Source organism: Sarcophilus harrisii, chromosome 1 (assembly GCF_902635505.1).
Source record: "Sarcophilus harrisii chromosome 1, mSarHar1.11, whole genome shotgun sequence".
Classification (NCBI taxonomy): domain Eukaryota; kingdom Metazoa; phylum Chordata; class Mammalia; order Dasyuromorphia; family Dasyuridae; genus Sarcophilus; species Sarcophilus harrisii.
This window is the reverse complement of record NC_045426.1, coordinates 165,765,635-165,790,710: the sequence shown is the minus strand read 5'-3', so window position 1 is coordinate 165,790,710 and position 25,076 is coordinate 165,765,635. Positions and strand designations below refer to the sequence as shown.

At 35.2% G+C, this 25,076-nt stretch overlaps 1 protein-coding gene across 2 annotated transcripts; it reads left to right on the top strand.

Moving 5' to 3' along the window:
* On the top strand, positions 1-24,327 carry HMGCR (3-hydroxy-3-methylglutaryl-CoA reductase). 2 transcript variants are annotated; one of them, XM_003759478.3, is made up of 20 exons: positions 1-78; positions 3,729-3,916; positions 4,662-4,773; positions 5,939-6,026; positions 6,387-6,471; positions 7,654-7,759; positions 10,814-10,920; positions 11,032-11,148; positions 11,681-11,841; positions 12,203-12,450; positions 12,561-12,721; positions 14,379-14,573; positions 15,993-16,151; positions 16,284-16,441; positions 18,613-18,718; positions 20,515-20,685; positions 21,146-21,286; positions 21,387-21,545; positions 21,982-22,136; positions 22,234-24,327. In XM_003759478.3, exons 2-20 carry the CDS (start codon positions 3,752-3,754, stop codon positions 22,277-22,279), a joined length of 2,640 nt encoding a protein of 879 aa, XP_003759526.1. In that variant the 5' UTR covers positions 1-78; positions 3,729-3,751; the 3' UTR covers positions 22,280-24,327. The 2 variants fall into 2 exon arrangements, with proteins under 2 accessions (XP_003759526.1, XP_031822230.1); XM_031966370.1 differs by having other exon boundaries at positions 50-123.
* The last annotated feature ends 749 nt before the right edge of the window (positions 24,328-25,076 follow it).

Here is a 25,076-nt window from a genome sequence, read left to right as displayed (position 1 = left end):
CCGCGTCTCCGTTGAAAGGAGACTGCTGTCCGAGCGCCCAAGCCTGGGATACCGGGGGCTTTCCAGGGCGGCGGCGAGGTGAGGACTGCAGCCTGCCCGGGGTCAGGGGCGGGATGGACGGAGGCGAGTAGAGCCGGAGGGCGAGCGAGGTCGCGTTTAGGGGTCTTGGCGGACTTTGGGAGACTTCCGTCCGCCGGCGGCGAGCGGGACCGGGTCTCCGGGTACCGGCCCGTGGGGCCCCGAGGACGCGGAAGGGGCCGCGCTCCGTCCTTGAGGCAGGCCCCGGCGAGCTGTTCCAACCGCTGGGGCCGACGCGTGCGTATGGCCGGGGGTCCCTGGTCTGAGCGTTGGGCGCCTCCCATCCCCGTCCTTTTCCGCTCACCATCCGGGAGAACCGCCGCCCCGAGGAAGGACTTACTGGCCCGAGGCCGCTGCGGCGGCGCTGGGGGCTGTGGGGCTGTGGGGAGGGCATCTGGTGTGGAGCGCGAGGAGCGGTCACGCCCTTCTCATCCACATCCGTAACCGCGCCCGCCGCCCCGAGGGCGGGAGAGCCCCGGAAACACTGACAGACAGAAACGAGGGGTCGTTACCGGCGCCTTTATCCGGAGCGGCGAAGGTGCACGGGACGGCGAGCCTGCCTAAGGAGCCGCTGCTCGGGAGCCCTCAGTGGCTTCCTTATAAGGGGACGTGGGGGTGGGGGAGGTGAATAGCTCCCCTCCATCTCTGCTCTTAGAGAAAAAGCAAAACTAATGATGACAATTCTTCTAACATCCCAAACACCGGTGTCACACCCTTTGGAAGAAACATTTGTACCCAATCTTGTCTTTATTAATCTTGGTGTTTCTAGTACAGTGCCTGGTATGGTTTAAGAACCTAATAAATTCTTGTTTTACTCACTGAATAAATGTCTAGTTTGGAGTTTGGGGTAGTCTGAAGGTCATTCGGAATTTCAGCACGGGTTACTAAGCTATTAATAAAATTGGAGAGGCTATTATTTGAATCCTAGTAAAAAAAATTAATGAGAAAATCAGCCTTTTTCAAAGTACGGATTACCTTAAAGGATCACTTAATAGGCCAGTATTTTCAATTGGAACAGTTAAATTGAGGATAAGTGACAGTAACTGATCTCAAGGTGATAGTGTCTGCTGAGCCTAGACAAAATCTCCATCTTCTGTCTTTCTAGTCAGCAATACCCATGTTAACGAGTAAGCAGATAGCGCCTGGCTTTAATTAAACTCCCATTGGAAAAACTGATGTTTTAGTGGAAAGTTTGAAAGATCCATTGCTAGAATAGTAGAGCGGTACATTAAATATTTACTAAGCAGCCACAATATGCTAAAAGTAAATCTAGCAATATATGGTGGATGATGTGGAATTACTAAAAGCCTAGCCCTCCTTTCCCTTGAGACGACAAATTATACATTTAAAACAATCAGGTCGTATAGGAATGCTTGCCATCGGAGGGAGGGAGGGGAAAAATCGGAACAGAAGTGAGTGCAAGAGATAATGTTGTAAAAAATTACCCAGGCATGGGTTCTGTCAATAAAAAGTTATTTAAAAAAAAATCAGGTCAATAATGCTTTTCCGATAGCAAGGATTATCCTTTTTGTCTTTGCAGCCTCACAACTACCTAGTTTAGTCCCTTGCCACCTAGTAGGTACTTGGGAAGGAAAAGGAAGATAGGTCGAAGCAATTGTTGAACTGATGGGAATGGGACAGGCTTAAGTGACTTAACTTGCCTATGATCTTAGCAATAGTATGCCTGAAAGGAAAGCGTGAATCCAGATCTTTCTGATGCCAAAGGGAGTAGTCTATTCATTATGCATTATGCCATGCTACTTTTCTTATATAAAGCTGTGAGTTAGGTGAATGTGAGTTTTATTATAGTTAATGAAAATTTATTGATTTTAATGTTTGGTGATGTATGCTATGAGAGATCAGAGATAAAAAGAAATCAGTTTGGGCCCAAATACTTGGAACTGCCTGTATTATGGCAGAGTACAATTTTATGCCATTGAAAGACCAATTCTTCTGAATGAATAAACAAGGTATATCCTTTCAGTTGAATAAAATCTCTGTTCTGAGTTTCTTTGCTGCTATTTTTCGGTAGTTTTTCAGATCAAGTTTATTGTAAGTTTTGAAGACTTAATTCTTTGGCATGTAAATACATTAATATTAATAACAGAAAAATAACTTGCTGAGAAACAGGTACCCAAAAAGGTGTTTTTTTGTTATTGTGTTATAACACTCTGAATGAATCTAGTTATAAAATTTATACTGAGTGGTAGGGTTTTATGAGGAGTGGTAAGGAATATAGAATGTGGGCCAGTAAGTATTTTTTATATTTTAATTTTCCCCCCAAATGTTACAAAGACTCTGACCAGAGAAGACACTAATGCAAGATTGTGAGAGATTGAAACTTCTTTCCATTTTGGCATGCTCCCTGAAAATTTTTTTTTTGTACTAAGTATCTTAAGAATATTACCAAGATTGTAGCATCAAATAATCATTTGCTACTGCTTTCAGTTCAGCATATAGCTGAATTACATTAAATACTTAACTAATTACAGAGGGTACCTTTTTGTTTTTCTGAGGACTAAGAATCATTTAGATATGTCGATTGTAAAAAAAAGAAAGAAAGAAAAAGAAAAATAGGTTAATTCATTTCAAAGAATATTCATACTAAGTACATTAGGCTAGATCCTCCAATATATCATTGCAGATATAAAGGTACTTACATAGCATAGGACTCCTGCAACACACTATATTGTAAGTTGGAATTTAAAGAAGTTTTAAAGGAAATTTCCAGATTTATTTTTAAATTTATTTCTCTTAGGTCTTCATCACTGAATAGATTATAAATTTCTAAATCTAATTGATAAGATGTCTTGTCCAACATCTGTGTAGACAAAAGTGCTATGTAAATGCTTTTTGGTCCTGTAAACAAATGGTATAATTATTTTTAGGGTCTAAGTTGCAGATATACCTTTATATAGAATACTAGAATCTGTTACTTAAATGCATTTCATAGCACTGATAGTATATGATGTAAGCAATAAATGCTCTAAGATGTCAGAAATTAATATGGACCAAAATACTATGTATTTTATTGGATTAGATATACTAGTAGTTTAAAACTCACATAGAAATAGAGGGGTCACATATTTAACTTAAGAGAATCGAGAATTAATATTCTCTACCTATTGTACTTTAATTTATTTTGTCAAACATTTCCCAATTTTATTGGTATTTGGTTCCAGCTGGAAAGTTTTGGAACAGTAGTTTGACCCTGCTGCTCCTTGTCTTGAAAGAGTGCTATGGGGTTAGGATGAGAGAATTTCTGGCACAATTCTTTGAATCTTGTAAAGGCAGAGTCTAGTTGGGACTAGATGTGTAGGGTCTGTTCTATCTCTAAAATTCTGTGAGTCTATGGATAATAATTTGGACAAAGTATGGTAATTGAATATACTAGAATATTATTGAATTTTTGGAAATGGCAAAAATAATAAATTTAGAGAAACATGAAAAAAATTGTTCATTGAGAGGAGTAATTTTTTTTTTTGACTCGTACCTTTCTATTTAACTGTTGGATAATACTTTATTCATCTTATATGTGTGAGATACTGTGCTATATTAAATATGGAATGGCTACAACTTGTTTCCACCAAATCGATCTTCCAGCTACAGCAGTGAAAAATAAGCTGAATATCCAATTTGATGTCTTGCAGGATCAAAGGACTCAGGGGCTACAATGTTGTCAAGACTCTTCCGAATGCATGGCCTCTTTGTGGCATCCCATCCTTGGGAAGTCATAGTAGGGACTGTGACTCTTACCATCTGCATGATGTCCATGAATATGTTTACTGGTAATGACAAAATCTGTGGCTGGAATTACGAATGTCCAAAGTTTGAAGAAGTAAGTTAAATACGTTTTAGTTGTATTTGTATTAAATTCATTTGGTTTTAAATTTTAGATATTAAAAAAAAATTGTCTGATGGTGCTATTGTTAGTAACAATTTAAAAATATAATGAATATAATAAATAGGTTTACTATTTAGAAAAATGTAGACTTAAGTCCTGGACTTCTTAATGTATGGCATTACTGAAATGGTAATTCCTTATTTTGATTCATGCAAAAAGTCAATTTATAGTCAGAAAAAATTAACTGAGGTCTTGAGAGATTAAGTATGTTGTCTAATGTCACACTGCTGGTAGTTTGTGTCTCCAGCAGGACTTGAAGTAAAGTTTTTCTTACCCCAAGGCACTTTCTTTCCATTATTATGATTGTGGCTCATTTTCACTATTATATGCATGCATTTATTGGAAACAATTATATTGGTACTCTGGAAATAAGTAACATTTGGTTGGAAATAAAAAGTTTTTCAAGTATAAGAAAAAAATCACTTTTTTCTTGAGTATCCATAATTTGTTTTTGTTTTTGTTTTTTGGCAAAGTAACTAATTGTTGTATTATCGTAGCTAAACTGATTGAACTACAGAAAACACATTTTTCTTAAAATGGCTTTTTATGTAATTTTTTTATGTTTTGGAAACTTGATGTATTTACTTGATCATGCTAATGTGCAGAATAATGAGGGAAAAAATTATTCTTTGGGACTATTTTTAAAAATGTTTTCTTTTTTTTCCTCTTCCCATAACAGGATGTTTTAAGCAGTGATATTATCATTCTGACAATCACACGATGCATAGCAATCCTCTATATTTATTTCCAGTTCCAGAATCTGAGGCAGCTTGGATCAAAATATATTTTGGGTAATCTTTTGTTTTTTAGCTTCTCTTTGCTCAAACATCATCAGATATTGTCATGTTTTCTACTCTGGGTTATGTATGCATATGTTAGGTATATATTTTACCTGAATACATGAGAAATATTTGCTATTTTGTTGGAATGAACCAAAGATATTTATTGATATCTAGAAAAATTGCAACCCCAAATATCCCTTGTTGCTTTTGACACTGTTGAAACCCCAACACTTTCCTCCTCTGGCTTCCTTAACACCGCTGTCTCGTTTCTCTCTTCCAATACTTCTCTCATTCTTCCCTTCTGTGACATATGGGTATCCCTCAAGACTCTGTCCTGAACATTATTTCTTTTCTACTCACCCTTGGTATCAGCTTGCCTTTGCTCAGTGATCATCTCTGTGGAGATGACTTCCAAATTTAACTCTTTCCCTAATAACACCACAGCATTTCTTACTCCTATTTTCTCCATTGATATAACCATTGATTGCCTGGACTATTGTAATAGTTTCCTGATCGGGCCTTTTCTAATATAAGTCACCCTCACAATAGTTACAGAGATATTCATGAAACACAGATCTATCCATGCTATTTTCCTGCTCTTCAGTAAGTCCCCTTTCCTTATAGGATAAAATTCAGACTCTTCAACCAGGCATTTAAAGACCCTTTCACGGTCTGTCTTTTCCATTACCTTTCCAGTCTTATTTCATAATAATTCTTTTTTGTACACTGTCCTCCCTCTCAGTTAGCTGTCTCCCCTTCCAATGAGATTTTTCATCTTCTGCCTCTGTGTTTTTTAATGAGTGGTACGCTCTCACCCCTGACCTGGATTGTGTCCATTCTTACCTCTGCCTTTTAAAGCTGCAGCTTTGGAGGGATTCAAAGCTTAGCCAAAGCTCCACCTCTTAGGCAAAACTCCTGATTTCCTCTCCCCAGAAATTAGAACTTCCCTCCTGGTGAAGTTATTTTTGTATTCTATGTATGCTTTTTATTTACTAATCTGTATACATTAGGTCGCTCAGTAAAATAGAATCTCCTTGAAGTCAGACACCATCTCATTTTTATCTTTCTCCCCCCCAGTGCCTGGCACAGTGTCTTGCATGTAGTAGACACTTAAGAAATGGTTATTGACTTATTACGTATAATACAACTAAATTTTGTTGATTTTACATTTTAGGCATTGCTGGCCTTTTTACCATCTTCTCAAGCTTTGTCTTCAGCACAGTTGTTATTCATTTCTTAGATAAAGAGTTGACTGGCCTGAAGTAAGTATTTAACATCTAAACATACTCTTTGTCTAAATATAAGTTAACATTAAATTTTTGCTACAACAATCCAAAGATTCAGAATATGTCTTTGGAAGCTAGCACTTCCAGGTGGAATTTCTCTGACTCTAGAGTTGATCACATGTGGATGGGTGGGTATGTGTGTGTGTGTGTGTGTGTACATATATATTCAGTATATGTGAGTAGATGCTCACTATGTGGGGACTAGAAAGAAATAGAATGTGACTCTTGCTCTCTTGAAATATATGCCTATAATGGAATGGTAGTGTGGGGTCTTAAAAAAACCCAACCTCTTTCAACAATGATTTTTTGATTTTTCTGATCATCTTGTTTTTTCAGTGAAGCTTTGCCTTTTTTTCTGCTCTTGATTGACCTTTCCCGAGCCAGTGCTTTAGCAAAGTTTGCCCTCAGTTCTAACTCACAGGTAAGTCCTACCCAGAGGGACAAAACATGTTTTATTTTCAGTTTAGCGTATGAATTAACACTTAGGACAGTAGAGCTCCTGCGAACAGAAACTTGGAGTGACCCTATGATTACAGTGTTTATAGAAGCTCATAAACTCTGTCACTTCATAGTCTGAGAAAGTTGCTGGGCTCACTAATTACATGTCTTGCTTAGTATAACCTACAGCTGGTATGTATCAGAGGTGGGACATGAACCCAAGTTTTCCTAACCCCACAGCCAGTTCAGTATTCACGATTATCATGGTACATCGCTATAAAAGGAGTCGTATTTTTAAATCCAGGAACTGTGAAAAGTAACAGCTGTTGATTTGAAAATTCAGAGACTGATTTCATTTTGGGAGTATAGCTGATAAAATCACTCATTGTTTTTATAGTCAGGCCATGGATATTACTAGTCAGATTTTACCATAGTCTGGAATCATCTGTTTTCTCTTAATAAAGATTTTTAGAATTTTAGGACAGCTTATTGAAAGGATCTTTTTGTCAGTGATTCACTTCCAAACTATTTCATTCTTTCCTGTTGAAGCATAGCATATTGAATAACTAGTGGTTTCAAATCTGACACTTTAAACTTTTGCCTATCAACCTAAACAAAACTTTAATTTGCTTAAAAAATAGCATGACCACCGGAAAAACTTTTCCCCGAATTTAATTCTGATGTTATTTATTTATATGGTTGATAAGACTTATATACTCTGTCTTGGTGTATTGAGAAGAAATATGATTCTGGTTTGATTATAATAATATTGTGTGTTATGCTATAAAATGGAAAAATATAAGGCTGCCTATGCATCGTTATCTCCATTTCCCCCTCCCATTACCTTCTATCCCTCAAAACCAAAAAATAAAACTTTGGTGTGGCTTGAAGGATTAATACACCTTTAGAAGAAAGATCATGGACAGAAATGTGTTATTTCTGCTTTGATCAGTGGAAAGGAAGGCAGGATCTGTATCTTTTTTTCTTCTGCTCTGAATTGAAATTTCAGCAGCCTTCTAGTTTTCCATTAGTTCATCATGATGCTGTTTTTTTTTTCCTAGAAGCAATAAAGTATAAGACTTGGGTTTGTGTATATTTGGTTGGTACCTGTGAAATACTTAAAATATCCACTTTGCCAACATTAATGGGGTTTTTGGGGTTTTAGGATGAAGTAAGAGAAAACATTGCCCGTGGAATGGCAATCTTGGGCCCAACTTTCACACTTGATGCCCTTGTTGAATGTCTTGTGATTGGGGTTGGTACCATGTCAGGTGAGTGATTATCTTTCAGTATATTTTAGAATAAATGTATGTGGAATAAGTTTCTAGGTTTGACCTGACCAAATTTTTTTTATTATCTGAGGTCTGATATTTAGAATTTGATTGCATATCAGCATGCCTCAAAAGTAATAGACAGTTAGTAAATATTTGTTCAGTTCGATAGGAAATGGGACTATACCTGTTGTAAGGCTATATGTGATGAACTCTTGTTTATTGGTTCCAATGGAGAATTATTTGCCTTAGAATGGATGATTTTTAGTAGCTAATACTTTGTTTTCCCTTTTCTTCATCTGTTACTATAAACACTGATTAGCTAACAAAGTCAGCTTTCTCTACCACATGCTTGTCTGAGGTCAGTGATTGGGATTGATTGGAGGCCCATTTGTTGACTTAAATTCTTTTGTTAAGATGTTGAGTTGAGTGATAAACTGGCATATGTAGTTAGGTTTGGATAATAGCTATCTATTTTATGCTAAAGAGAAATACCTCTAGGGCTAGATTTTGCTGCTCTTTGATGAGAATTAAAGAATCTGATCTTTAAGATTTCATAAGATTTATGCCTTCATAATTTATAATTTCCATTATCATTGGAATCTCTCCCTCCCTACTCTCTCTCCTCCCTACTTAGAGTGTAGTGTAAGTAAATCCATTCTGGCATTAAAGGTTTCCCTATATCTTCAGAAAAGAGAACTACAAGTATTATCACTTAATAATCATTTATTACAATTTACTAGGAACTGTATTAAGCATTGGTTTCTTTTTTTCTTTTTTTTTTCTTTTTTTTTTTTTTGCCTTACTACTGGCTTTTATTCAGTCACCAAATGTCCATTAGTTACAATATTTTATTCCATTAGAAGGGTGCCTGAGTGGATTTTGTTCAGTTAGAAAGGCCTTAAAAAGGCAAGAAAGACTAACATGTAGAGAAGGAAATAAAAAGAAGACTTAGGAGAAAATGATAGTGAGAGAGATTAGATGATGTGGGACAGGGCTTAATAAAACCAAAGATCATTTATTTCAATTTAATAAAAGAAAGCCATGGGTAGCGAGTGTAAGAGTTTTAAATTGTATGATTAAAGTAGTGGAACAAGGAAAATAAAAGTCATTTTGAACTTATTGGAAGGAAGAGTCCATGAGATGTGAAGAAAAAAAGTACTTGTGATCTAAACAGACTAATCAATTAGGATTTGAAACAAGGGCAGAAAGGATAGGACATATTGTTAAAGATAGTAAGTAGGATTTTTGCCTAAAGATAAAAAAGAATGCATTATTTCCTTTGAAAAATAAAACATTGGTGGAATATATGTGATAGTAATGAAGTAGTGCAGAAAGATAGCTCAGAACAAGAAAAAGTATCTTGGTTTGTTATATTCACTTTGGAGAAGGAATATTCAAATGAGTAGGATGGGAGAGGTACTTGAGATCAAAGGCAGAAAAATAGTAGCTGAGAAAATACAGAAAGAATATTTTAAATAAGTAACCATCTCACTTTCTAATAGTCCTAGTTTTGAAATATAATGCTTTTTGATAATGCCACTTTAAAAGAATTAGTTGTATATAATACTTAAGTTGTAATGTCAATAGCATTCTCTTAAATTTGCCCATAATTTAGGTCAAGATTGCAAATGAAAACTTAAGACATTTGTTTCGGATTTCTATAAGGTTTTGTTTCATGGAACAAAAATTTTTATTTGGATAGTTGAACTGATGGTTCAACTCAGAGAATGGTAAAAAATTGTAAAATTTTAGCATATAGTAGTAATATGGGCATTTGTGAGCATCTTTATGATACCTTATCTCAAGCATTATAGTTTTTTTAACATTGCTAAGTGTTTTCACATGCATTAGTATATAAGTACATCAAGACAAGCTTTTTACATAACTGATTTTTTCTCTGACTTAAGATTATGTATTAAAACAATTTGTAACAGAAACTTCATTCTTAATTTTAAATAACCATGATTTTCCTCATAGCACATAATTTGTGACTTTCCTTTCAAAATAGAATATCTTAAAGTGGACGGACTTTTAAAATGACTACATACTATGTATTCAGATTCAACTTTAAATAAAAATAAGTCTTACATGTTTTTATGGTTGTGTACTTTTAATAACACCCATTGGATTTAAGTTGCACTTTGATTTGATTCAGTAATAAAGGTGTGTTTTTTCATTTATTTATTTTTTATTATAACTTTCTAATTATAAGATATATGCATGGGTAATTTTTCAGCATTGACCCTTGCAAAACCTTCTGTTCCAACTTTCCCCCTTCTTCCCCCCGATCCCCTCCCCTAGAAGGCAGGTAGACCAATACATGTTACATATGTTAAAGTATATCTACAATATATGTATACATAACCATACAGTTAAAGGTGTGTTTTTTCAATATTGGTGTGGATTCTTGTTTTCAGTTTGTTTTTGTAACTCATAGTATTATAATCTCAGTTGAGTGATCCTTAAGTAGAACATTTGATAATCTGAAGAAAACTAAGTATGCTATTAATTGAAAGGGCTAGTAAAAATGCATTTGTAAATACAAAAATTACTCATTGCATGTTGTGAACATTAACATTCAGGCTTGAGTTGCTGATTCCTTGATCAAAAAGCTTATTCTAAGACTGATTTATCTTTAGCTACAGGGAAAACCTTTGTGTTTAGTGTATTAAGTAATTGAAATTTATTAATATTAAAAGACACATTAGGCATTTTTTGCATAGTGATAGACACTAAACTGGGAGTCTGGAAGACCTACTTTCAAATTCTGCATTGGCCATAAACTGTACAGTATAATCTGTGTATCACAGAGCAGGTGTCACCCTCTCCTGTATACAAATGTAATTGGGAAATGTGTTACAAAAATCTAGATAATGTTAAGTTGATCTGAAGCCACCAAATACGTGTTGATCTGCCTTGGTAGAGTGTAGGGAATTGTAATTCACTAAACCAGATAAAATCATAGGTTCAATTAAAAAAACTTAAAGAGACTTCAGAGTCCATCTGGTATCTTTCTTTCTAAAGACAAACTTTTCCCTTTTCTCCAAACAGGTGTTCGACAACTTGAAATTATGTGCTGCTTTGGTTGCATGTCAGTCCTTGCCAATTACTTTGTGTTCATGACATTCTTTCCAGCTTGTGTGTCTTTGGTACTAGAGGTAAGAGTGGCTGCTGTGGTGATAGCAAGAAGAGATTTCTTATAGCTTTAGCTGCAGAAATATAATTTTTTCTGCATAATGTGACCTAATGAAGTTTTTATTTTATTTTAGCTGTCTCGGGAGAGTCGTGAAGGTCGTCCAATATGGCAACTCAGTCATTTTGCCCGTGTTTTAGAAGAAGAAGAAAATAAACCAAATCCTGTAACTCAACGGGTCAAGATGATTATGGCAAGTTTTTCCTTTTCCTTAAAAGAAAATGTCCTATATTCTATACATTGTCTTACTTTTCATCTTCTGCCCCATTCCTGTTTTTCATTCCCCACCCCCCCACCCCCCAACATGTATTTGTCCTTTCTTGCTTTTTTTTGTCCTTTGTTTTTTTCTCCTCTCTGTATTTATTAATTTCTCTTTCTATGTCACTTCTATTTAGTATATTTCCTGTGGCCTTGTTTAATAGCTTGCTGGTACAAATATTTTTAGTTAGCTTGTAGATGGGGTCAGCATATTTGGTCTGAGAACTTTGATTTTCCTTTGATAAGATCTCTTCCTCATTCATTTATTGAGCATAAGAAAAATTTAATCTCCATCAGAATATAGATGATAAATGGGAGAGTATAGCATTTTGGCTAAAACTATTTGGAAAAACCTAATTTTTATGGATCCTTTATTTTGGCAATGTTGACTTTAGTCCTCTAGAAAAAATTTTTTTTAGCTTTGTAGTATAGATAAGGCTATTGAAACAAGTTTTTTCCCATTTCAGTCTCTAGGCTTGGTTCTTGTTCATGCTCATAGTCGCTGGATAGCTGATCCATCATCTCAAAACAGTACAACTGAAAATTCTAAGACTGCTTTAGGACTGGATGAAAATGTGTCCAAAAGAATTGAACCTAGTGTTCCTCTCTGGCAGTTTTATCTTTCTAAGTAAGTTAACATTTGCCTGAATTACTTTATTTATTTTTATCTTTGCGTTATTTATTTATAGAGATAGCATTTATGTTGAATAGAGTTCTGGGCTTGTAGTCAGGTTCCGATCCTTCCTATAACATTTTAGCTTTGTGACCCCGACCAGATCACTTAAGTTCTATGCATTTCAAGTAACTCTTTTGGATTTCATAAATATGTTATATTGCAACTTCCACATTAAGATTTATTTCAGACTGATGCAAATCACAGCTCATGTAGTTATTTTTATTTTATCATATCACTACTGTCCCAGTATTATGGTATTAGTTGAAACTTTATGCCAGTGAAGATTAACACTGATTTTCTTGTTTTTACTTAGAATGATCAGTATGGACATTGAACAGATGATCACCCTTAGTTTAGCTCTCCTTCTGGCTGTCAAGTACATCTTCTTTGAACAGGCAGAAACAGAGTCTACACTCTCATTAAAAAATCCTATCACATCTCCTGCGGTGATTCAGAAGAAGTCTCCAGAGCCTTGTTGTAGACGGGAGCCTATGACAGCCAGAATTAGGCAGAAATACAGAGAAATGGAAGAGGAACCTGAGTGTATCCCGGAGAGAAAGGGTGTGTACATCTCCATCCTCTCAAGAAGAAACATTCATTGATAAGTTCTGTCTGCTACTAATCTTTGTAACCTAAATGTGTTTTGGTGGACCTTCTCTATTTTTAAACAGCTGAGGTTATAAAGCCCTTATTAGCAGAAACTGAAGCAGCAAAGATTGCATTTGTTGTGGGTAATTCTGCACATCCAACATCAAGCACTGAGCCTGAAATCGAACTACCTTCTGAGCCCCGTCCTAATGAAGAATGTCTCCAGATACTTGAAAATGCAGAGGTAAGAAAAAAGTACCACAAATTTCTAATCTGATTTTAGGCAGAAAGTCCTGATGTCAGTTGTCAAATAGTTGTTGATCATCCTCCTGCTCTGTTGTTTAGAAGTGTAAGATGAAACAAATATTTTATTACAAAAACAAATTGTGTATTCATAGTGTTCCATCTTTTTCCTGTTACTGCCCTTTGAACAATGTCTTTTTAGCATGATTTGAAGCTAGCTGTGCATAAGAGAGACTGTTATAAACAAATCATGGGCCTGGTATTCAGTATAGTCTTTATTTTTGTGTATATTTGGGGCTGGGGATGAGTTGGGTTTTTTAAAAATCCTTTTTCCTTAATATATGTGTAAGCTATCTTTCCTATCTTATCTCTAGGTGTAGGAAAAAGGACAATGTTGAATCTCCATTGCAATTATGGATTTTACTAGGTACTTTCAAACACACACACATACATACATACATAATTTTGTGGTAATAATACCTACATTTACTGTAATGCTTTAAACTTTTCAATTTTTTTTTCACCATCACAGTCTCATTTGATCTTTAAACTAAATTTACTCTCAAGTTATCACATGTGAGAATTTTATCCATTATCCTGGCATACATTAATAGTATTCTCCCAAATATCTGGACTGATTAGTAGAAGTTATCACATGTGAGAATTTTATCCATTATCCTGGCATACATTAATAGTATGCTCCCAAATATCTGGACTGATTAGTAGAACATAAGTTTCCTTGACTATTTTGATCACATGAAGAGATACATGCCAAGATTTAAGACTTCCATAATAATGAATAGTGTGTTGATTGCTTTGCTGATAAATTTATCTATAAGATTTATTTTCTTTAAAAACATAGATAAATTTTGGTTAAGATGAAAATATACTACCTGATGGATATGCTTCAACTTAAGCCCATGATGTATGAAGTTGTATTCTGTTATGTTATTGTAAGTCACAAGTCCAACTCTTGATGTTAGCCAAAAAAATAAAGCTATCAAATCTTGTTTAGGATCTGATAGAGGATATTCTCCATCATCCATAGATTTGAAGTGCTATGATTTAGTGGAAATGTGGCACATTTTTTCCTTCACCTGCCTTCCTCTTCAGACCTAATATTAACAAGATCACCTTGGATAAAGTCAAATCTCCAGACCACACATATATACTTCTCCATTAAAGTCTTTTTCTTGGTGTGATGTGATCCTAAATTCTGGAAGGCTGTGCAAGTAAAATTGTGATGGCTTCTATCAAGTTGGTAAACTTCATCCAGTAATTGACCAAAAACCAGCTTAGCTAATTTCAAAGAAAGTTATCCCCAGGGTAATGAAGTGAAGCAGGAATTTTTGACATCATAAATAATAATAGATCAGCTGAGTTTTGTTGTGGGCTTCCTCAGTGCAGGGAATGAAAGTGGGGGTGGCATTAGAGTCCTTTGAACATAGCTACACAAATCACTGCCAAGTCATGTACATTTTTTCCCATAAGAATAATAATGTAGGCATAACCAGGTCTTTCCAAAATTTCAATTATGTTTTTATATGCTAATATGTTTGATTATAAATGTCTTAATAAAGTAAAGGAAAAGTGGCTTAAAATTCATTAGTGTAACTTAGAGGAGTTTTACCCCCTTTTTTTTTTTTCCTTTTTTTAAGAAAGGTGCAAAATTCCTCAGTGATGCTGAGATCATCAGATTAGTCAATGCTAAGCATATTCCAGCTTACAAATTGGAAACTTTGATGGAAACCCATGAGCGAGGTGTGTCCATTCGCCGACAAATGCTATCTAAGAAGCTTCCTGAACCTTGTTCATTACAATATTTACCATACAGGGATTATAATTATTCTTTGGTAAGTCATTTTCACAGAGATTTTCTATTTTATAGCTTTAAAAAAATGTTTTTCCTTAACTGGATTTCATAATATGAATAATATGGAGAGGTGTTTTTTAGGAATAGCTAATGTTCTTCCAGGTTTTTAGTATCATTTGGTGTTGTACCTATGATACAATATAAAAAATAATATTTCTTTCCCCCTGCACTATTATATATGGGTGTATACATATCTGCATATATTCATTCAACAAATATTTCTCTTTTTAATAACAGGCATGTACATATACATAGGATGTATACTATTTGGTCAGTTATTTATATGTATATATAGATGTTAATATATGTGCAGTTTCATTTATTATGTAAACTGGTTTGTACACACATAATTTATGAATATCAGTTACATGCATGAATATATTCATATGTGCACATTTTATTCAATAAATGGAAAAGCTCAATTTTGATCCAAAATTATTTAGCCTTTTCAAAATCCATTTTGCTTGTTTTAACTAGATAGAGCTCTAGGCTAATTCTTAATGATTTTTGGCTGTCTGAGCAGATAAATCATTGAGGTTTTGTCTTTTCTTGTTCTTATGCTTTATATGTAAGTATATATACTTACACTTTCTTAGGTTGTTAAGGTTTAGAAAAACCCCATATGAATGAATGAATAACTATGGAACATATCTAAGAAAAATTATGTTGAAAGAGAATAATTAGAACATCACATCTGTAGTAATCCCTTTTTCTTTGTTCTTACATAGTTAAATTTAGTTTGTTTACATGTAAAATGTACAGTTGGATAGTAAAACAAACATGTAACTTATAGATTGATGTTTCCTGAAATTTTCCATATCATCTACTGAAGTTGAAAGAATTTAAATAGCAAGTGGCTCAGGAATTAGCTAAATCTGAGAAGTGAGGAGGATTTGTGGCTTGTTTAATTACAGTTTATTGTTTTACTCTACAAGTGAATTTGGAATCTGGATCTTGTTTTAAACCCCTTGCTTTGCCTCTTATCACTGGTGAGATATAGTACAAGTCTCTTAACTAATTCATCTATCCATAAAATGACATACTGGGATTCAAATCTTAACTCCCTTATTTATCACTTGTATTAACTTTGAGTGAGATATTGGACTGATCTTTAGTTCCTCATCTATAATAAGAGGGGAGGACTCCTAGATTCCTGTCCATCTATTTATTCTCTGCATTTATGATCCTATGATATGTAAAAATGACCATTAAAATCCTCTTTGGGGGGGGCGGTGTATCACAGACATATATATTACATATGTAAAAACAAATTAAAATGAATATAAACACTTTAATTGAAAAAGGGTAGGTATTAAGAAAAAAGTAGTAGTATAATTGAATATGTGTTTGACCACATCCCAGTCTCATTAGTATTTCATTGCCTCATTTGACCTTTTAGGTGATGGGAGCTTGCTGTGAAAATGTTATTGGATACATGCCTGTTCCTGTTGGAGTAGCAGGGCCTCTCTATCTGGATGGCAAAGAATTCCAGGTCCCTATGGCCACCACTGAAGGCTGTCTTGTGGCCAGTACCAACAGGGGTTGTAGAGCAATATGTGTAAGTAATATCCTCATTTCTTCCTGGCAAGGTGATCAGGGCAATTTGGGGACAAGCAGAAGAATTCTTTTTCTTGTTTAATATGTAAATCTCTAATGATAATAAACTAATTGACTTATTTTTTTTATTTAGCTTGGTGGAGGAGCAACTAGCTGTGTTCTTGCAGATGGAATGACCCGAGGACCTGTAGTAAGATTTCTCAGTGCATGTGACTCTGCAAAGATGAAGACTTGGCTTGAAAGTCCTGAAGGCTTTCAACTAATAAAGGAAGCATTTGATAGTACCAGCAGGTAAATGAGAATGTGTGGGAGAGTGAATGTGGATGTGTCTGAGGTTTTAGGATATGAAGATATTTTCATTAACTGCCATGATAACTGCTTAAGATAGTATAATATGTTATAACTAGCTTTAGAGGCACTTATGTAAATTCAATAATAGTAATTGAGGGCAAGAGTAAAGAAGGCTGAAGTCTGTTTCTCTAGAAGTAGGCAAAAATTGTTGATAATAGCTGATGTTTTTATAGTGCTTTAATATTTTCAGAGCACTTTTAAGACTTTGCAAGATGACTTACATGTTCCTGTGTATGAGGAAGCTGATGTTTGCAAGGTCACTGCTTCACCTCTTGACATAAGCCTCTTGAAAAGTGAGCTGAGGAATTTGTACCTTATTGTATAGATAAAATTGTGAGAATTGTTAGATTAGTTTAAGGGGGAACAACATGATGACAGTTGTGCTCGGAAGATTAATCTGGCAGCTCAGAATATATGTTGGATTGGAAGTGTTGGGGGACACCAGTTAGACTTTTCTTCTTGACTAGATGAGAGGAATTGAAAGCCTCAACTAAGGTTGTGGGGTGTCAAGAAGAGCGAATCATGGAATCAATATAGGTATTAATGAAGGAAAGCCAAAAATGAAAATAAAATTTTGAAGCTAGGTAACTTCCAGAAAAGACAGTAAGAAATCAAGATGAGAAAAGTAGTTAGCTAGAAAAGGAAGTTTCAAAGGATATTGAGCTGGAAGAGACTTATTTTATGGGTGAGGAAACTGAGTCAGAGGGATTAGTTGACAAACATTGTCACACAAGTGGTAGCAGCTGGTATCATCATACTAAATAAAATATACTAATTCTAAATATTTTCTAATTACCTTAAACCAGCGATCCTCAAACTATGGCTGTGGGCCAGATACAGCAGTTGAGGACGATTATCCCCCCCTCACCCGGGGCTATGAAGTTTCTTTATTTAAAGGCCCACAAAAGGCCCACAAAGTTTTTGTTTTTACTATAGTCTGGCCCTCCAACAGTCTGAGGGACAGTGAACTGGCCCCCTGTGTAAAAAGTTTGAGGACCCCTGCCTTAAACATTATAAGACTTATTGACTAGGAATAAATAAGTTTTAGGTAGAAAGTTTTGTAGGGAGCCGGATTATTTCAGTTAGGAGCTTGTTGGAGATTTGACTTGGCCAAGTGAAGCTAGTTAACAGGCGCTTGGAACTTTGGATTGGAATAGAGGGAAGATTAGGGAGTTGTCTGTGTCTTCATAAAGGTCAAGCTCTGGGAGAATGCCAAGCGAGAAAGGATAAGAAAGAGAAAGACAAACTTTGGGGGATCCCTGTGTTTAAAAGGCAAGAAGAAGACAAGGATCCTAGTAAATGATTCAGCAAAGCATCTCTCACATGTAGGAAAAACATGAGAATGAAGAAGAGGGTCATGTAGGCCTATAAAGGAATAAAAGGTGTGAGGGGAAAGTCTGAAACTTCGCTACACTCATTTGAAGAGTTTGAGGTTGGAGTAGGAGTAGTCCTACCTGAGTGTTGGACAATTGTATATAATGCCAGCTTTTTTTTCCAATGTATTGATGACTTTTGCTGGAAATTTTTTTCCCTCTTTTTAAAATTCTTTGTTACAAGGTATAGTTCTCTGGGATTGTAAAAAGGGGAAGCAATACAAGAAGACCTTCATTCAGTAATATTAAAGGGTATTAATAAATTAAAAAATAACCAGTATAGTAGTGTCATGTTGCAAAGGCTATGAAGAATAAATAGGTGAGTGGGAAGGAGAGTAGATCAGATTTTGAAAAGCGGCCATGATTGACGTTCAAGAGAGTCAGTACCAAAGTCTTAAGGTTTGTCCTCGACATGAACCTTGATTTCACCAAGGATAGCAGGGGAGTACTGTCGAAGGTAATGGCTGAATTTGTACTGTTTAGTGTGGGGGTAGCTTGCTTTTTAGTACTGAAAATGTATGTTAGAAAATAAAATCTCTGTACAAAAGTAAATAGCTGGAAACAAAGTGAGGTTGATGTCAGTATGTTTGTTCTCACTTTTTTGTTTGGTACATCTGTTTATAGCTCAAGTATCATCTGTGAATGAGATATAGTTGAGATCTATGAAATGAGAATTTGAAGTAGATCAGACCTAAGACTTCTTTCAATTTTAATGTTCTTTGGTGATTTTATTTATAGATTTGCACGTCTTCAGAAAGTGCACATTAGTCTGGCTGGTCGCAATGCCTATATCCGTTTCCAATCCAAAACAGGGGATGCCATGGGAATGAACATGATTTCAAAGGTATGCTCTTGAGTTATGCATATGACTGGTGTTTGACTTTAACACTATAGACCCATCACTTAGTGAGACACATTAATTGGCCACCCTCAATTCAGTTTGATTTCTTTATAGTTCAGTTTGACTCGAGTGTTGGTATGCCATCATTTCTAACTTGTAGAGCTCTGTTCTAAGAAATTGAACAGAGAATTTTGAAGTTAACACTTTCTAGTTGGACACTTTAAATTTATATGCTAACTTCAAATAATTGTCTTAATAATATACCCTCCTAATGACTATATATGATAACTCTTTCTCTTCAAAACACCACTCAAGCACCATCTTTTGCATGAAGTCTCAACAGCCACTGCTCTTTCTTCCAAATAGCTTATATTTAATCACTTCGTTATTGATTTGTACCTAACTTTATATATTTTTATAAGTACCTGTCTCCATTAGAATGTAAACTTTTTCCAAGTAGATATTGCTTCCTTCTTTGAAGTATATCCTTGTATCCCCTGTGCTTAGCATAATGCTTGGCTTTAGTAAATGTTGATTTAGGAGACTTTGAGGTATGTTTGAAGTGTCATCAGCATGTGTTGCTGTGTACTTAAATTATTCTCCTCCAAGAAGACAATATTTGATTAACATTTTATTTTCCTAACATGCCTTAACCCACTTAATATTTAGATCTGTGCTGGTTGGACCAGTGATTGATTTTCCGTGGTTGCCTATTTCATAATTAAATCAAAGAAAGGAAAAGAAAAGCAGTAACTAAATCTATGTAGGTTTATAAAGTGCCAGTGCTTGAATTATTTATACCTTAAGGATCAATTGCAGTATAAGAATTCTTTTTCTTACAGTTCATCAAACATATATACATAATGCATACACACACACACACACACACACATATATTAAAAGTCCTTGGAATTTGCAATCATGTAGGAAAGACGAGACAAAAATTCTAATGAAAATATGAGTCCTTTAGTTGAAAGTATCAGAGAATACATTCAGAAGCTTAAAAGAGCTTCTGAGCTGATTTCCTAGAAGGAGAGCAGAGATTTCAGCAAATGGACGTGAATTTTTAGCCAGTGGTTGATAGTTTGAGAATAGGCATGGAGACAAAAAATATTAATCCTAGACTCGGGGGGAAAAGCTGAAATTAGGATCTTAATGTCTTTTGGAAAGGTTGGTAACTCAGGCCACCAGGCAATAATTTAGTATGTTTAAATAACTGATTTAGTGCTCATTTATTAATTTCAAGTGATTTGTAACACATATACATACCACTGAAGTATTTTCTGAGAGCCATAGCTCAAAGTGTGTTCATAGCTACTGACAAAGAACTCTTTTTTTTTTTTTTTCTCCCCCTTGAGTTGGACATAGCTGTGCTCTACTCAGGATAAAAAAAGTGACTTATGTATGATTGATGATGGATGCAGGGTTTTTATATTTAGTTGCTGAAATCGTTTCTAAAAACAGCTATTTATTCTACAACTATTTAGCCATTGTAATTTATATATATTTGTTCAAGTAGTCATATGTGCAGTTATAGTTCTACTAAGGTGGTTTCCTTGGCATGGGATGGCAGTAATTCAGTACTTTTTACATATTTACATGAATATGCTAATAAAATCTTAAGCCAATAACTATGTGTGATGTTGAGGACTCCAAGACCCAGGCAAGAAAACATAAGCTCTAGTACATCTTCCCAGCCTCAAAAGGCTTCAGAATAGCTGCAGGATGATGAATTTTGGAGTCTGGGTGAGTTGAGCTAAGTAAACATGTGGTTTAATGTGTCTATTTTTTCATTATAGGGTACAGAGAAAGCACTTGCAAAACTTAATGAAGTTTTTCCTGAAATGCAAATTCTAGCCGTTAGTGGTAACTACTGTACAGACAAAAAACCTGCTGCTATAAATTGGATAGAGGGAAGAGGAAAATCTGTTGTTTGTGAAGCTATCATTCCAGCAAGAGTTGTCAAAGAAGTAAGTAATAGAATCAGATTCAAAGGCTGTATTATTTATTTTTTAAGAAAAATTAACACAGTATTGCCAACTCTGGACCATTTTTTATTATTAGGTCCTATGGAGACATGCCTTACACCCCTGTAAGGCCTGTTCAGTAGCAAGCCTATGTTCTCTGGCTATAGATGCTAGGCATTCAAAGAGTGTATCATGTATACTTAATACCAAAGATGCAGAGCCTATGGCCTACATGAAAATATAACATGTTTTAGTGATTTCTGTGATATTTTTGTGAAGGCAGGGATTCCTTAGGAGTAGAATTGTTCTCCTTATCCCTTAGTTATGGGAAATGTACTCTCCTAGCTGGTATCTCCCTCTTCCCCTCCTACAAAAAAAACAAAAACAAAAACAAAAACAAAAAAAAACAGGCAAATATTAAAAGCCATAAGTAAGGATTTTTAAATAGTTGTTTCTTTTCTAGGTATTAAAAACCACTACAGAAGCTTTGGTTGAAGTTAATATAAGCAAGAATTTGGTGGGCTCAGCCATGGCTGGTAGCATAGGAGGCTATAATGCACATGCAGCCAATATTGTAACTGCCATCTTCATTGCTTGTGGTCAGGTAAATTTTGTGAATTGGTTTTCTTTTCTCTTTTACTGCTCAAAATCTCAGGGAAGTGGGAATTATGTATCTCATTCATGTCCTCTTTTTCCTTTTAAAGGATGCAGCACAGAATGTGGGCAGCTCTAATTGCATCACTCTTATGGAAGCAACAGGAACTTTAAATGAAGACCTGTATATCAGTTGTACTATGCCATCCATAGAGATAGGAACTGTTGGTGGAGGAACCAACTTGCTACCACAGCAGGCCTGTTTACAGGTACAAAAGCATCAAAAAAATCTATTCCAAGCAGTTTGCCTGAATTTATTCTATGTTTCTTATAGTCAGGTTCCATCACATTGAGCTCACCTGAACACTTTCATTACATTTCCCTTGTTCCCTTTCTTTCCTAAAAGTCCTAAAATAAGCATGTTTAAACATGGATACCCTGCTAATCAGTCTTCCTGAGGTGTCATAACATTCTATAGATTGGCAGAACTAATGACAGTAGTATAAATACTATTGAATGTACTGCTGGTCACAAAGTGAATTCACATGGTATGTATGATAGCCATGTACCTTTATAGGAAAAATGGTTGTCAGCTCTAGACCATTTGTTATATTATTAGGGCTTATAAAGACACCCCTTCACCCTTCTAAGACCTGTTCAATACTTTGGTATGATTTAAGGGTAAAATATGTTCTCTGGCTATAGATGCTAGGTGTTCAAGGAGCGTGCAAAGATAACCCTGGTGAAAATGCTCGTCAACTTGCAAAAATAGTATGTGGTACAGTTATGGCTGGGGAATTATCACTGATGGCTGCATTGGCTGCAGGACACCTAGTCAAAAGCCACATGATCCACAACAGGTAAGACTGCAGGATTCAGAGTTCAAAATGATAAGAGAATAATTTGTGTATGTTACTGGCATGTAATGTCTCATCATTTTTGTCGTTTCCATTCTAGGTCAAAATTAAATTTACAAGAGCTCTGCACCAAAAAGGTGGCTTGAGTGTCACTGAAGTTCTGAACTCAAGCATTCTCATCAGAATGGGATCTTAAAAGAGGACTAATGTAGAAAATCTGTGAATTTAAAGAAAAAAAACAAAACAAAACAAAAAAAACAGTGCAATGTCTTGTCAAGAGGACAACTAGACATGTTCAGGGAGGCAGCTGGCTTCAGTGGTTCAAGATTACTTCTCCATGAAGAGTTTCTTTTCCAGATCTGACAAGAGTTTAGTGTTCTGCATACTTGTGTTTTTCTGAAACACTTCAACTTAGGTATTAATGCATCAAAGTACCACAGCTAGTAAATACCAGCTCATGTCTGAAAAAAAGAATAAGCTGGAAAAATAATTTTTGATTTTGGTGAGATTCATAAATATGCAAATTTCATGGTGATCAATGGGAGATTTTTTCCCCCCCTGGGTAAAAAATAGAAATTTTAGCCTAAAGTAATAGTTAATTACATTTTAGTTATCAAAACTTCTGATTTTTATATTCAAATTATTAAGTGCAAACCTTAGGATTTTAAGAAAGAAGAGTAAAGTTTTTCATTGTATTCCATTTGGTGCCATTCTAGTTCAGTTTTTGACACATTTAGCTATAACTCTTAAGAGGACTCTGCTTTAATTTTTTAAGGAAAAAGTATTGAAGTTTTTTTTTTTTTTCTTACCAGACCACAGAATAATGTGCTACATAAAGTACGTAACAGTTCTGTGCCAGAAGTACCAAAAATCACTGTGTTTACTTTTACTCATGGAAGCTGTTAAGTTCCTTTTCAGAACTTACTATATGTCCAAATACAGATTGGCTATTACATGTCTATCTGTATAAAGCTTTAGCAAACACAGGAGAAGCTTTGAGCCACTTAACTAAAGAAATATTTCAATGCAACTGTTCCAACAGATGTTTTTCTTTAAAACATCAACCTTTAAGTATAGTCATTTAGATTAGGGTGTTTCATAGGATCAGGATAGGACCATGGCCTCTATTTGTGCAACTCAATCTGAAAAACACAAGTTTGTTGGGGGAAAAGAGAATCTTTCTCTAAGCCAGTTTTCTTTTCTTAAAAGAAAGTTACTGTAATTTATTTAACTAAAAACAGTTCCTCATAGATTTTTTGTAAACTATTGTATCAAACTGTATATGTTGTAATAATGCCTCTGATGCTAGGAGTTTATTGAAACTGTTAAATAAATACAAATCAAATTGTACATTGAAAAAAGTACTAGAGCTTGGGCAGCCCAAAGTAGTGTTCTTTAATGCTATCCAGAAAGCCCTGGCCTACTTCTTGTAGCATTTCTAAAGAGGAGACTAAATAGGATTTAACCAGTGAGCTTTCCAGCCAATGAAGGAGCCATAGAGATGAGCACCAGAGGGGCTATGTACTTTTTTCTCCTCCTGTAGCCAGGAAGTTGATAATTACAGAACACTTGACAAGGCTTTTTGATGGTTCCATAAAAGCATTTACACCTAATGTGATGGAGATGCTGTATTTTTTTTTTTTAACATGCAAGTTTTATATAAATGAAAAAGAACTTCTTATTTTGTATTATGTCCATTCTAACGTTTTAAGTGTCGGTCTTATGAAGCTAGTGTCTGGAGATTGACTGTGATACATTCCAGTGATGCTGCAGTAGCATGTAATACCCACGAATGTTTCTTTCTGTGATACTGTTATCGAAGACTTACTTTTCCTTTCGTATGTGGAGTTTGAGCTGCTTCTTGTTACTGACTATTTTCAGCCAGTGACTTATTTATCTGAACTTTTCATTGGATTAACAATGAAAGGTTAGTTCAGTGTTCATTTTGGTGAATGTATCTTAACCAATGTCTTGCAGAATTAACATTTTGTACAATTACTAAGTTGTATACATTTTGGTACAGAATTTTTTTTTCCAGTTTCAGTAAACAATGAAAAATAAGCTAATTCTCATCAAGTGTAAGCAGTGACCTTTATTGATGGGCTCACCCCAAGGTCAGAAGACCCAATGACATAAAGAAAGCGTCTAGTAAAGAAAGTAGGCATTCAATAAATCTTTGTTGAATTAAGTTGTATTGCTGTAGTCAGTCAACAGGCATTTATTAAGTGGCAGGATTTGTGCTAAATGCTGGGTATACAAATAACATGCTAAAAGTACTGCCCTTTCTGCTTCCAACAAGGCTTACATTATTTTCTAAAATATGTTTTCATCTTGACAAATATTTACCAATTACACATAAAATTTTTGAGTTATACTCTCCTTGCCCCCCCCCCAACATCCCTTAAGGCAAGCTATATAATGTATTGATTATACATATGAAGTCATAAAATATTTCCATATTTGCCATGTTGCCAAACTTCCCCCCCCCAAAAAAAAAAAAAAATAATAAAGTTTAAAAAGTGTGCTTTGATGTACAATCAGATTTCATTTCTCCAGAGATAGATGACATTTTTCATCATGGGTCCTTTGGAATGATCTTGTCAGAGTGAGACATAATTGACTATACTCATTAGTATACAGTACAATGTTCTGGTTCTGCTTGCTTCACTCTGCATCAGTTCATAAAATTGTGGGTTTTTCTGAACCATGCCCCTTGTCATCTCCCCTAGCAAAATGGTATTCTATCAAAATCGTATACCATGACTTGTTCAGCCATTCCCCGATTGAAGGGCATCCCTTCAATTCGTGGTTCTTTACTACCACAGAAATTTGCTTGCTATGTCTTTGTATGTAGACTTTTTCTTTGATCTTTTTTGGGATACAGACCTAGTAGTGATATTGCTAGGTCAAAGGATATGCAGAGATTTATAACTCTTGGCATTG

Bases quoted from the DNA above. Each gene is read 5' to 3' on its own strand.
- HMGCR (XM_031966370.1), top strand. The intron at 14,574-15,992 runs GTAAGTCATTTT...TTGACCTTTTAG, and splicing joins GGGATTATAATTATTCTTTG to GTGATGGGAGCTTGCTGTGA. The intron at 22,137-22,233 runs GTAAGACTGCAG...TTTCCATTCTAG, and splicing joins AGCCACATGATCCACAACAG to GTCAAAATTAAATTTACAAG.